General features: G+C 64.7%; 1 protein-coding gene across 2 annotated transcripts in view; it reads left to right on the top strand.

Moving 5' to 3' along the window:
* The window catches only part of DNMT3A (DNA methyltransferase 3 alpha), a 29,016-nt gene extending 21,822 nt beyond the window's left edge, over nucleotides 1-7,194 (top strand). For both annotated transcript variants that reach the window (XM_027749468.2, XM_027749467.2), the window contains exons 7-23: nucleotides 208-423; nucleotides 506-664; nucleotides 751-858; nucleotides 1,187-1,343; nucleotides 1,501-1,653; nucleotides 1,797-1,841; nucleotides 2,283-2,362; nucleotides 2,486-2,598; nucleotides 3,929-4,112; nucleotides 4,187-4,271; nucleotides 4,552-4,697; nucleotides 5,185-5,275; nucleotides 5,379-5,527; nucleotides 5,638-5,723; nucleotides 6,193-6,262; nucleotides 6,567-6,685; nucleotides 6,774-7,194. In XM_027749468.2, coding sequence (XP_027605269.1) covers nucleotides 208-423; nucleotides 506-664; nucleotides 751-858; nucleotides 1,187-1,343; nucleotides 1,501-1,653; nucleotides 1,797-1,841; nucleotides 2,283-2,362; nucleotides 2,486-2,598; nucleotides 3,929-4,112; nucleotides 4,187-4,271; nucleotides 4,552-4,697; nucleotides 5,185-5,275; nucleotides 5,379-5,527; nucleotides 5,638-5,723; nucleotides 6,193-6,262; nucleotides 6,567-6,685; nucleotides 6,774-6,915 — 2,103 coding nt within the window. In that variant the 3' untranslated portion in view covers nucleotides 6,916-7,194. The remainder of the gene's footprint in view (nucleotides 1-207; nucleotides 424-505; nucleotides 665-750; nucleotides 859-1,186; nucleotides 1,344-1,500; nucleotides 1,654-1,796; nucleotides 1,842-2,282; nucleotides 2,363-2,485; nucleotides 2,599-3,928; nucleotides 4,113-4,186; nucleotides 4,272-4,551; nucleotides 4,698-5,184; nucleotides 5,276-5,378; nucleotides 5,528-5,637; nucleotides 5,724-6,192; nucleotides 6,263-6,566; nucleotides 6,686-6,773) is intronic.
* The last annotated feature ends 5,955 nt before the right edge of the window (nucleotides 7,195-13,149 follow it).

The following is a 13,149-nucleotide window of genomic DNA, read 5'->3' as shown; positions in this document are numbered from 1 at the left end:
CCCCCGAGGCCCCCAAGCCCGGCGGGGGCGATGGCGGCTGTGGCCGGGGGGTCCCTCCGGGGGGTGCCAGGCCCGTGTGAAGGACTGGGGGGGATCTGGGCAGCCCCAGGGCACCCCCCGTGTGCCGGGCTACGGGGGGCGATGGCCAGACCCCCGCCCGGGTCCCGGGGGTCCCGGGGGCGATGGCCTGACCTGCCCCCCCCGCAGGCGGAGAAGAAGGCGAAGGTGATCGCCGTGATGAACGTGGTGGAGGAGCCGGCGCGGGCCGAGGCGCAGAAGGAGGAGGAGGCGAGCCCCCCGCCCGCCCCCCAGCAGCCCACCGACCCCGCCTCGCCCAGCGTGGCCACCACCCCCGAGCCCGCGGTGGCCGACGCGGGCGACAAGAACACCTCCAAATCCGCCGACGACGAGCCCGAGTACGAGGTGAGGGCAGGGCCGGGCAGGGCGGGGGGGCAGCGGGGCGCAGACCCCCGTGTGCCCCCCCTGAGCCCCGCGTGTCCCCCAGGACGGGCGCGGGTTCGGCATCGGGGAGCTGGTGTGGGGGAAGCTGCGCGGGTTCTCCTGGTGGCCCGGGCGCATCGTGTCCTGGTGGATGACGGGCCGGAGCCGCGCGGCCGAGGGCACCCGCTGGGTCATGTGGTTCGGGGACGGCAAGTTCTCGGTGGTAAGTGGCCCCCGGGGAGCCGGGGGGCGGCGCGGTCCCCTCCCCGCGTGTCCCCGCGTGTCCCCACGGCCGCGTCCTGTCCCCAGGTGTGTGTGGAGAAGCTGCTCCCCCTGAGCTCCTTCGCCAGCGCCTTCCACCAGGCCACCTACAACAAACAGCCCATGTACCGCAAGGCCATCTACGAGGTGCTGCAGGTGAGCGGGGACAGCGGGGGGGACACCGCGGGGGGCACTGGCCCCTGGCACTGCCAGGGTGAGGGGACACTGCGGGGGGCACTGGCCCCTGGCACTGCCAGGGTGAGGGGACACTGCGGGGGGCAATGGCCCCTGGCACTGCCAGGATGAGGGGACACTGCGGGGGGCAATGGCCCCTGGCACTGCCAGGGTGAGGGGACACTGCGGGGGGCACTGGCCCCTGGCACTGCTGGGGGGGGGACACCGGGGGAGCTGGGGGTCCCTGGCTGGGCAGTGCAGGAGGAGCTGGGAGGGGCTGTGAGTGGGTGACACGTGGACCCCCGGGCAGGTGGCCAGCAGCCGGGCCGGGAAGATCTTCCCTGCGTGCCCCGAGAACGACGAGACGGACACGTCCAAGGTGGTGGAGATCCAGAACAAGCAGATGATCGAGTGGGCCCTGGGCGGCTTCCAGCCCTCGGGCCCCAAGGGGCTGGAGCCCCCCGAAGGTGAGGGGGGGCTGTGGGGTGAGGACCTGCCCAGGGCTTCTGGGGGATACATCCCCAGGATGGGCTGGGCCTGGGCAGAGGAAGGGCTGTGGGGCCGGGGCCCTACTGGTGGGACCCTGCTGAGGGGACCCCCCTGATGGCCCCCCCGGCCCCGCAGAGGAGCGGAACCCCTACAAAGAAGTTTACACGGAGATGTGGGTCGAGCCCGAGGCCGCCGCCTACGCCCCGCCCCCGCCCGCCAAAAAACCCCGCAAAAGCACAACCCAGGAGAAGCCCAAGGTGAAGGAGATCATCGACGAGCGCACACGAGGTACCGGGCTGGGGGTGCTCCGGGGCCCACCCCCCTCTGCGGGGCTTGGCTTGGCCGTGTTCAGTGGGAGGGGGGGGCTGGGGGGCTGGGAGCTGCTCCTGGGGGTCCCTTCCCTTCACCCCCTGACCCCCCTCTCCCCCCAGAGCGGTTGGTGTACGAGGTCCGGCAGAAGTGCAGGAACATCGAAGGTGAGTGTGGGGCTGGGGCACCTCCTGACCCCGGGGTGGGTTGGGCTGAGGGTGTCTCCCTGCCTGGGCACCCCAGAGCAGAGCAGAGCAGAGGGGGCTCGGAGAAGGGGGGTCCAAGGGGTTGAGTGTGAACTTGTCCCACCCCTCGGCCTGGCTGGCAGCAGGGACAGCAGCTGTGACAGTGTGGTGGCCCGCCCTGGGTGGTGGCAGGGACCCCAGGACGCTGCCTGGGGCTGGGGCTGTTGGGGTGCAGGATGGGGAAGGGGAGGACAGTGGGAGCCATTCCTACTGTCCCCAGGGTTTGTTCCCAGCTCCAGCGTGACCCTGACATGGGGTAGCACGTACAGGGGGTGACGGGGGGTCGGGATCAGGATGTCCCCCACACCGGGCTGTCCCAGTGTGGGGTGCTGGGGGTGACATCACTCCTCCTGCCCCCCTCAGACATCTGCATCTCCTGCGGGAGCCTCAACGTGACCCTGGAGCACCCTCTGTTCATCGGGGGGATGTGCCAAAACTGCAAGGTACGGCCCGGTGCCAGGCCCCCCACCCCTGCCCGGGGGTCTCGTGAGGTGCCCAGCCCCGGCCCGGGGTCCGTGGGGTCCCTGGAGCCCCCAGGGCTGTGGTGACACCCCGGCTGTCCCCAGAACTGCTTCCTGGAGTGCGCGTACCAGTACGACGACGACGGGTACCAGTCCTACTGCACCATCTGCTGCGGCGGCCGCGAGGTCCTCATGTGTGGGAACAACAACTGCTGCAGGTGCGGGGGCTGGGGGGTTTGGGGGTGACAACTGGTGCCACACCAGTCCTGGTGTGGAGCCGGGGAGGGCTCAGGGGTGCCACGGTCCTGGTGTGGAGCCGGGGAGGGCTCAGGGGTGCCACGGTCCTGGTGTGGAGCCGGGGAGGGTTCAGGGGTGCCACGGTCCTGGTGTGGAGCTGGAGAGCTCTCACTGGTGCCCCAGTTGTGTCAGGCACGAGGCTGGGGAGGTTTTGGTGGTGTCAGTCCTGGGGTGTTTTGGTGATGTCCCAGTCTCAGTAAGGGACTGGGGAGTTTCAGTGATGCCACAGTCTTGGTGTGAGCGTGGAGAGGTTTTGGTGGTGCCACAGGCCTGGTGTGGAAATTCAGGGATACCAGTCCTGGTTTGAGGCTGGGATGCTTTGTGGTGTCCCAGTATGAGCGTGGGGAGGTTTTGGTGGTGCCACAGGCCTGCCATGGTCTTTTGGTGATGCCAGTGCTGGTTTGGGACTGGGGTGTTTGGGTGATGCTGCAGTCCCAGCGTGGGGCTGGAGAGGTTTCAATGATGCCAAGGTTTTGCCATAGGGTTTTGGTGCTGCCAGTGCAGGTGTGGGGCTGGGAGGTTTCGGTGATGCCTTGGTCCCAGCGTGGGACTAGAGGGGAGTTTTGGCCATGCCCCAGTACCAGCACAGAGCTGAGAAGTTCTGATGATGCCCCAGTCCTGGCATGGGGCTGAGGAGGTGTTGGTGGTGCCCTGGTCCTGGTTTGTGGGGTTGAGGGAAGTTTTGGTGATGCCCCAGTCCTGGCATGGAATTTGGTGATACCAGTCCTGGTGTGGGACTGGCAGATTTTGGTGATGTCGCAGTCTTGGCATAGAGATGGGGAGGTTTCAGTTTTGGTGGTCCTGCTGTGGGGTTTTGGGTGATGCCAGACCAGGTGTGGGACTGGGGAGGTTTTGGTGGTGCCAGTCCAGCCATGGGAATTGGGTGATGCCAGTCCTGGTTTGAGACTGGGGAGGTTTTGGTGGTGCCTCAGCCCTGTGTGGGGTTTTGGTGATGCCAGTCCAGCCATGGGAATTGGGTGATGCGAGTCCTGGTTTGGGGCTGGGGAGGTTCTGTTGGTGCCCCGGTCCTGGCATGAGGCTGGGGAAGGTTTGGTGGTGCCCTGGCCCTGCTGTAGGGCTGGGAGAAGCTCTGGCAGTCCCAGCACGGAGCTGGGAAGTGCTGGTGATGCCCCAGCCCTGCAGTGGGGTTTCGGTGATGGATGCCAGTCCTGGCACGGAGCTGGGTAGATCGTGGTGGTGCCACCGCCCTGGCACGAGCCCCACCACTGACCCCGGCTCCCCCCGTGCCAGGTGCTTCTGCGTGGAGTGCGTGGACCTGCTGGTGGGCCCGGGGGCGGCGCAGGCGGCCATCAAGGAGGACCCCTGGAACTGCTACATGTGCGGCCACAAGGGCGTGTACGGGCTGCTGCGGCGGCGGGAGGACTGGCCCTCGCGCCTCCAGATGTTCTTCGCCAACAACCACGACCAGGAGTTTGTGAGTGACCCCCTCCCTTCCCCCAGCCCCCTCCCTGCCGCCCCCCAGCCCCCTGACCCCCCTGTGGCTCTCAGGACCCACCGAAGGTGTACCCGCCCGTGCCGGCCGAGAAGAGGAAGCCCATCCGGGTGCTCTCGCTCTTCGACGGCATCGCCACAGGTGGGTGGGGGGTCCCTGGCACACTCCTGGGGTGTGTTTGGGATTGGGGGACGGGGGAGCAGCCTGCCTGCACCCCACAGCCAGCCAGCCTGGGGGCAGGGGAGGTGGACATGTCTGTGGGACACTCCGGGTGGGTATCCCCGTGGGCAGCCCCTCCTGTCTGCTGTGCCCCGGGGGGTCCACACTAGTGGGGATCCAGGGAAGGGGGATGGCCCAGGGATGGTGGGACGGGTGGGGCCCGTCGTCCATCCCTGTCACCCACCCCCTGCTGCTCCCACAGGGCTGCTGGTGCTGAAGGACCTGGGCATCCAGGTGGACAGGTATATCGCCTCCGAGGTGTGCGAGGACTCCATCACCGTGGGCATGGTGAGGCACCAGGGCAAGATCATGTACGTCGGGGACGTCCGCAACGTCACCCAGAAACACGTACGTCCTGTCCTGACCCCCGGGACCCCCAGACGCCCCTGTCTCCACATGAGGCTGGTCCCTCATCCTCAGGACGCTGAGGACAGACCTCAGGGACCTGCAGCTCCCTCCTGAGGGGCAGCACCGACCTCTGCTCTCAGTGACCAGTGGCAGGACTTGAGGGGAACGGCTGGAGCTGTGCCAGGGCAGGGTCAGGTTGGATCTCAGGAAAAGGCTCTTCCCCCAGAGGGTGTCTGGGCACTGAAAAGGCTCCCCAGGTCAGTGGGCACAGCACCAAAGCTCAGGGACAATGCTCTGAGGGACAGGGTGGGATTGATGGCATGTCTGTGCAGGGCCAGGACTTGGACTGATGATCCTTGTGAGTCCCTTCCCGCTCAGGACATTCCGTGATTCTCTGATCCCACCGGGAGCTTGGCCACCACCACCCCTGTGTCCCCCAGGCCATGGCAGTGCCCGGCTCACCGGGGGTCTCCTCTCCCTCTTGCAGATACAGGAGTGGGGCCCCTTCGACCTGGTGATCGGGGGGAGCCCCTGCAACGACCTCTCCATCGTCAACCCAGCCAGGAAGGGGCTCTATGGTAGGAATGTGTCCACGGGGCTGGGGCTCGACCCCACTGCCGGCCCCCTAGGGCTGACACGGGCCCCCCACCCTGACCCTGGCCCCCTCCTCTCTCCTCTCAGAGGGCACTGGGCGCCTCTTCTTCGAGTTCTACCGCCTGCTCCACGAAGCCCGGCCCAAGGAGGGCGACGACCGGCCCTTCTTCTGGCTCTTCGAGAACGTGGTGGCCATGGGGGTGAGCGACAAGAGGGACATCTCGCGCTTCCTGGAGGTCAGTACGTGCCTGGGGTCACCCCCATCCAGCCCCTGGGCCCCCCGGGGTCCTGCCCTCACCACGAGGGGCTGCTGAGCCCCACTGACCTCCCGCTCCCCCTCCTGCAGTCCAACCCCGTCATGATTGATGCCAAAGAAGTGTCTGCAGCGCACCGGGCACGGTACTTCTGGGGGAACCTGCCCGGGATGAACAGGTTGGTGAGAGCCCCCCAAAGCTGAGCCCTCGGCCCAGCTCCGGGAGGGTGGGCAGGCTGCACCTCTGGGTCTTCCCCCACCCCTGACATGGCCCTGGGGGTCCCTTGACGCTGGTCAGTGCTGGGAGAGCAAGAGTCTCACAAAGAAGGGATGGCACACCCCAAAAATCCAGCGTGGTGCCCCCTTGGAGGGGACTGGTTGTGTCCCTTCTCCCTCATACTGGAGGGCTGGCACTAAGCTGCCCTTGGTGTCCCTCCTAGATGGTGGCTGTGGTGGCCCACGGCTGGTGGCCACAGACCAGCCCCCATGGGAATCAGCTGCTTCTTGCCATTGCCTGTCACAGCCCCCCCAAAACAGCCGTGGCCACCCTGTGCCCCCCACAAACCCCATCTGGAGACCTGCCCTGCACCCACGGGGGGACAGTCTGGGGACACTGCCACCCTCTGCCCACCATCTCTCCCCTCTCAGGCCGCTCGCCTCCACCGTCAACGATAAGCTGGAGCTGCAGGAGTGCCTGGAGCACGGCAGGATAGCAAAGGTCAGCTGGGGGTGGGCAATGGGGGGGTGGGGGCAGGGGGACCAAGGGGACAGGGTGTGGTCCCTGGTGGTCCCAGGCTCCTGGGGGTGCAGGGGGATCCCTGGGGGTGGAGGAGGGACACAGTGGTGGCACTGTAGGGTGGTGGGAGTTGCCTGCTTGTGAGCGCCCAGTCAGTGGGTCGGGGGCTCTGTCCCACCTCTCAGTGTGATGAGCCTGTGCCTGTGGGCACCCGGTGTTGGGGGGGCTCCAGCGTGCCAGAGGGCTTCATCCCACCCCCACCGTGACCAGCCCGTGCCTCTTGCAGTTCAGCAAAGTGCGAACCATCACCACTCGCTCCAACTCCATCAAGCAGGGCAAGGACCAGCACTTCCCCGTGTTCATGAACGAGAAGGAGGACATCCTGTGGTGCACAGAGATGGAGAGGTACCGGGGGCTCCGGGGGGCTCTGGGGCTGCAGCGCCGTGTCCCACCCGCAGCCCTGACCCTTCCTGTCCCCTCCCGTGTCCCGCAGGGTCTTTGGCTTCCCGGTGCACTACACGGACGTGTCCAACATGAGCCGCCTGGCCCGGCAGAGACTGCTCGGCAGGTCCTGGAGCGTGCCGGTGATCCGCCACCTCTTCGCGCCCCTGAAGGAATACTTTGCCTGCGTTTAGAGACGGGCAGGAACTGGTGACACGGAGCGAGTCGGAAACAAACCCATCCACGCCAAGAGAAGTGAACACACGGAATGAGAGAAGAGTCAGCACCCAGAAGAGAGACGGGATTTCGCAGCCCGACGGGAACCCAGCACACGTCTCCCCGAGCGAAAGGGGTCGGTGTCCTCTCCTGAATTTCCAAGGGTCAGCTTTAGCCTATTGAAAAACAAACAAAAACCACAAAAAAGCAAAGAAACAACAAAAAAAAAAAAAAAGTCAAAAGGAAACAAAAACGAAACGGAAAAAAAAAAAAGGAAAAAAAGAAGAAGAAGAAAAAGAAAAGAAACAAAAAACCAAAACCGTTTTTTTTGGGTAACCTTTTAATTTTCCGCTCTTTTCTGGCTGGGTTTTCCTGTCGGTTTGGTTTCCGCTTCTCGGAGCAGCGGGCGAGACGAGACCGCCGTCGCCAGCGCCGCTCTCGGAGGAGGGGAAACGGCAGCGGGAAAGCCCAGCCGGGAGGGAGGCGGAGGCGAAGGAGACCCGCTCTGCTCCGAGACCCGCTCCGTCCGCGCCCAGCGCCCGCCGGCCCGGCCCTGGCAGCGCCCGCCCGGCGGCTCCAGCGCCCGGCGGCTCCAGCGCCCGGCGGCTCCAGCGCCCGGCGGCTGCGCCTCGCTCTGTTCCACCAGCACCGCTCTCCGGTGACATGGAGCCAACCCGCCTGGCAGGGAGGCCGGGAACACACACACCACACACACACCTTTTCTACAGTATTTTGGGTGCCTACCACATGGAAACCTTGAAGAGAGCAGATCTTAGAAGCCGCTGTTACCTCTTGTTTACAGTTTATATATATATGATAGATATGAGATATAGATATATATATATATAAAAGGTACTGTTACTACTGTACAACCTGACTTCATAATGGTGCTTTACACAGCGGGGTGAGTCGAGACATCAGCTTCCACGTTGCCTTACGTGCCGGGCCTTTCCGAGCGAGCGGCAGGGCCGGGGCGGCCGGGCGGAAGCGTCTCCATCCCGAGTCATGCAATAACCTTTTTCTGTCCCAAACGGAAGCGCCTCGGCGGTGCCCCCCTGCCCCGCCGGCGCCGCCGCCCCACGCTCCCACAGCGTACTGGTGCTCTTCAGCGTACGTGGCGTCCGGCGGAGCCGGTGCCGGGTGTCCCCCGGTGGCAGCGGGGGGTCCTGCCCCCGGCCCTGCCCCTTCCCGCGGGGGCTGCCCGCCGGGGCGGCGCGGGGCACGGGTGCTGCCAACGGGCTCTCGCCGCGGGCGGCGGCGGGGACGCCGGCAGGGCAGGGGGGACAGAGCGGTGCCGGTGCTGGAGCGCGGCCGGGGCGCTTCTGGCATGGCACAGGGATGGCTGCGGGCCCCGGACCCTGGTGCTACATCCGCGGGGCCGGGCTGGCGGCAGGAGGGCGATGCCCCGGCGAGCCGGGACGGGGCCCGGCGGTGTCACCGCGGGCGCCGGGGCGCCGCTCCTCTGCCCACGCGCGGTTCGGAGCGAGCGCGTCCCCCCGGTGCCCCCGTGGGGCGGCCCCGTGCCCCGCCGGGGGGTGACGGGTGCCCGTTGGCCGTGGCGGTGCCGGGAGCCGCGGTGGCAGGAGCCGTGGTGCGAGCGGGCAGGGCGCGGGCAGGTGCTGGCAGTGCAGTGCGGTGGATGGTGCTACTGGTCTGGCAGCTGTGGTGCCGTGGGGTCCGGCCCGGTGCGGCCGCGGTGCCGGCAGGGCGGCTGGACCCGGTGGGGCAGGGACTGGTGCTACGGCATGGGGAGGCTCCCGGGGGGTCTCGGCCCGTCGCCGTCTCTTCTCTAACTGTGAAAGGTGCGGGGCCGCGGCGCTCGCTGCCGGGTGCTGGCTATGGCAGCGAGCCGTGCCCGCGGCCCGGGGTGCTCAGAGGTGCTGGGACCGACGGCGGCGAGGCAGGCGGGGGGCGGCCCTGGGGCCCCCCCACCTCCCCACCCCGCCTGGTGCTACCGGGGGCCCGGGGGCCCCTCTGTGGGTGCGGCGGGTGCGGGGAGCTGAGCCGGCGCGGGGGCCGCGGTCGGGGCACCGCAGGGCCCAGCTTTGCCAGGGGGTGAAGGCGGCGGGATGGGACGGCCCCGGGCTCTGAGCCGGGCTCTGGGCTCAGGCTCGCTCCCGGGGCCGGATCCTGCAGTGCCGGGGCCGGGTGGCACAGGCCCACTGCACGGGGCACAGGTCCTGCCCGGTGCGGTGTGAGCCTCGCACGGCCCCACAGCCCTGTTTGCGGGGCTGCCGTGGGCACTGCGGGTTCTGCACGGCCCTGCAGCACCACGTGGGTCTCGCTTGGCCCTGCAGCACTGCTTGCAGGTCCTGCACGGCTCCGTGGCACTGGCTGTGGGTCCTGCCCGGCCCCACAGCCCCAGGTGCAAGTGCTGCACGGCCCTGCAGTGCTGTTTGCAGGTCCTGCACGGCCCCGCAGCATCGTTTGCGGGTCCTGCACGGCCCTGTGGCACTGGGTGCTGATCCTGCACGGCCCTGTGGCACTGGGTGCTGATCCTGCACGGCCTTGAGGTGCTGGGTGCCGATCCTGCATGGCCTTGAGGTGCTGGATGGTGGTCCTGCACGGCCCTGCAACATTGTTGGCAGGTCCTGCACGGCCCTGTGGCACTGGGTGCTGGTCCTGTGTGACCCACAGCTCTGGGTGCTGGTCCTTTGTGGCCCTGCAGCTCTGGGTGCTGGTGCTGCACCGTCCTGTGGTGCCGTCGGTGGGTTCTGCGTGGCCACGTGCCAGGTTTGGGGGTCCCGGCGGACCCCCCGGCCCGGCCCTGCGGCGCTTCCTGGGACCCTCTCGGCCCTGCTGCACCTTTGGGGGGGTGCTGGGTCCCAGCGGGTGCCGCGGCGAGGGGCCGGCCCGGCGCGGCGTTGGCACATCCCAGGCAGGCCGGCGCCGGTGCCGGTGCCGGCGGGAAGCGGGTTCCCCCGGGAACGGGTGCCAGCGGCGGTGGGGACCCGGTGGGGACCGTGGGGATGCCTGGGGCAAAAGGCGTTCAGTTTTTAATGTACCCGACTCACGTCTTTTTTTAAAAACAACCAGACAAATTCTGTTGCACAGCCCTAGATGAAAACTCAAAACAACACAGAAAGGCCTAAATTCCTTAAGATCCGCCGAGGGAGTGGGGACAAACACGGTGCTAAAACATTTTATTAAAAATATATATTGTTAAATTAAGTCTGCTGTCTGGACAATGACTGTTTTGTTTCTCGTAGTGGAGTTTCAAAGAGCACTATTATTTTACTCTTATATATTATTATTAAAAAAAAAAAACAAAAAAGAAAAAGGCATTTTAACTTTGTACTTGAAAACTAAACGAGAGATTTCATGTGTTTTAGCCTAGACATTGAAGTAGCTGACGCTTAACTATTTGTGGGAATCATGTACTCATCATCCCAAGGAATACGCGCGTAGAGCTGGTACCCTCCTTCCTCCCTTTGATTTGGCTCCGCCGCCACATTCCCGGCGCCGCCGCGGCCGCCCCGGCTGCTCTCCCTCCCCTTCTCCCGCCCCCCCCAGGCCCAAAACCCCACCCACCAACCCCCCCCCCCCGGTTTATTTTCTACTTCTCTCTCGGTTCGTTGCCCCTGTTTTTTTGTTGGTTTGTTTTTTTAGGGTCGCTTCTCTATTTATTGCCGCTGAACTGTGCATTTCACGGCCGGAGGTGCCGCGGGCGCCCGGCGCTGTTGTATCTGTGTGAGTATTGCTCGTGACATAGCTGTTCTGAACTAATAAAGGTCAATGCGTGCAGCAGATGTAGAAAGTCTGTCCGTCCCGCTTCCATCCCATCCTCCTTTTCTTTTTCTTTGGTGCCCAGAAGAGTATAATACAGACAAGCTCCTTTCTAATGTACTTGTGCTGGAGAACACTTGAATAAATGTCCTGTTTTGTGCAAAAAAAAAAAGAGGAAAAAAAAGAGGAGGAAAAAAAAAAGAGGAAAAAAAAAAAAACCCTTACGTGTGGTCGTGTGGTCTGTGAGTGGCAGGGTGGGGGGACCCTGGGATGGGGGGGATCCCCGCAGTGCTGGTGGGATCCAGATGATGGTGGGGCCCTGGCAGGTGCTGGGATTGTGGTGGCTTTGGGGTCCTGGTGGGCAGTGGGGTCCCAGTGATGGTGGGATCCCAATGGTGGTGAGATCCCAGCACTATTGCCATGGCCCTGGAGAGCAGTGGGATCCTAGTGCAGATGGTGAAGGCCAGGTGATGGTGTGATCCCAGCAGATGATGGGTCCCAAGGGGTGGTAGGATCCCAGAAGGAGTGGTCCCAGTGGGCAGGGGGCTACTAGTACAGGTGGTGGGCTCCCAAGGGGGGTGGGGTTCAGGCAGTGGTGGGGTTCCAAGACTGGTGCTTGGATCCTGGTGACTGTGGTCCTAATGAGTGGTAGGATCCCAGCACAAATAGTGGGGTCCCAGTGCTCGTGGTGGGGTCCCAGAGGACAAAGGGGTCCCAGCGGGTGGGAGGATCCCCGCACCAGTGGTGGGATCCAGATGGTGGTGGAGCCCTGGCAGGTGGTGGGGTCCAGGTGACTGGGGTCCTGGAGGGCAGTGGGGTCCCAGTGGGTGGTGGGATCCAGGCAATGGCGCAGTTCCAGTGGGAACTGGGGTCCTGGTGGGCAGTGGATGGGGTCCTGGCAGATGGTGGGGTCCCAGTGGGCACTTAGGTCTCAGCAGGTGGTGGGGTCCAGGGGACGGTGGAGTGTGGGTGAACAGTGGGGTTCCAGCCCAGACATGACGAGGTCCTGACAAGGTCCTGATGGGGTCTTGGGGCAGTGGAGTCCCAGTTCTGGGTGTGAGGGCTGTGGGCCGAGCCCAGCTCCCCGGGGCACTGGGGGCTTTGCTTGTGCAGCCCTGGGCCGAGGTGTGGGGGTGCAGAGGCCCCAGCCCAGTGGGACTCCCCATTTCTGCCCCCTGAGCTGTGGGTCAGGAAACTGCCCCACACAGCTCCTGCCTCAGCTTCCCCTCCAGCCGGGCAGCACCAGGGCAGTGGTGGGACTCCTGGGGACCCCCCATCCCTGTGCCAGGGCAATGGTGGGACTCCTGGGGACCCCCAGTCCCTGTGCCAGGGCAATGGTGGGACTCCTGGGGACCCCCCGTCCCTGTGCCAGGGGAATGGTGGGACTCCTGGGGACCCCCCGTCCCTGTGCCAGGGCAATGGTGGGACTCCTGGGGACCCCCAGTCCCTGTGCCAGGGGAATGGTGGGACTCCTGGGGACCCCCAGTCCCTGTGCCGGCCCCAAAGGTGTTGGGGGCTGGAGCACGACCCAGGGGACCCCCTGGGGTTGGTGGGGGGACAGGGGGTGGGCAGTGGTGGGTGTGACGGGGGTGACAGTGGCTCGGGGACCTGCAGGGGGTGGTGTGAGCAGGTGCCACAGGGCTGTCAAAGGACAAGGCCAAGTGCTGGTGCTGCACCAGGGAGGGGCAATCCCCAGGATCAGTCCAGGCTGGGGATGAGCGGACGGAGAGCAGCCCTGAGGAGAAGGACTCAGGGTGCTGGTGAGTGAGAGGCTCGATCTGACCTGTCCCAAAAACCCCCCGTGCCCCGGGCTGATCCCACAGTGTGGGCAGCAGGGGAGGGGGGATCTGCCCCTCTGCCCCCTCAGCTGAGACCCCCCTGCAGAGCTGCCTCCAGCTCGGGGGTCTGTTGGGAATTAAAGAGCACAGTTCTGTGGTCCGGGTGCTGGGAAGGTGAATTCAGTGGTCTCAGGTCTAGAAGGAAGTTAACAAAGCTTGGGAAGAAGGATGTGTCGCTGAGAGTGGATACAAAGAACACAGAATTTATGGCCACAAGGACATTTGGCAGAACCCCCAAGATAAGGAAGAAACCACTAAAACCAGCTCAGCAATTGTGCAGAAATCAGCTCCAGCTGAGTAAAAGGTAAATCCAGCAGGGGCAGATCATGACCAGCAACTCATGGACCACCAACCCAAGAAACCCACCAACCCAAAGGAAGAGAGAGACTGAGCATTCATTGTAATTAGCATGAAAAGAGAGAGAATCATTTAACCAATAAAAGATAGAATACTAATTAATAAGAGAACTATGTAAGTTGTAGCCAATGAACACTAATTCCTTTGTTTGCTAACAAACAGTGCATAAACAGTGAGATTAGAAAGTCGAGGGTGGGCTTTGTGGATTATCCAGCCAGACCCACCTTCTGCACAGAGCTATGAACTGGGGCCTCCATCCCACCACCGAGAAGCCCAGGGTGAAGAAGAACC

Source organism: Pipra filicauda, unplaced genomic scaffold (genome assembly GCF_003945595.2).
Source record: "Pipra filicauda isolate LSUMZ 115617 unplaced genomic scaffold, ASM394559v2 scaffold614_size217257_pilon, whole genome shotgun sequence".
NCBI classification, from domain to species: domain Eukaryota; kingdom Metazoa; phylum Chordata; class Aves; order Passeriformes; family Pipridae; genus Pipra; species Pipra filicauda.
Note: the sequence above shows the minus strand (reverse complement) of the source record. Positions and strands in the feature narration are given on the sequence as shown.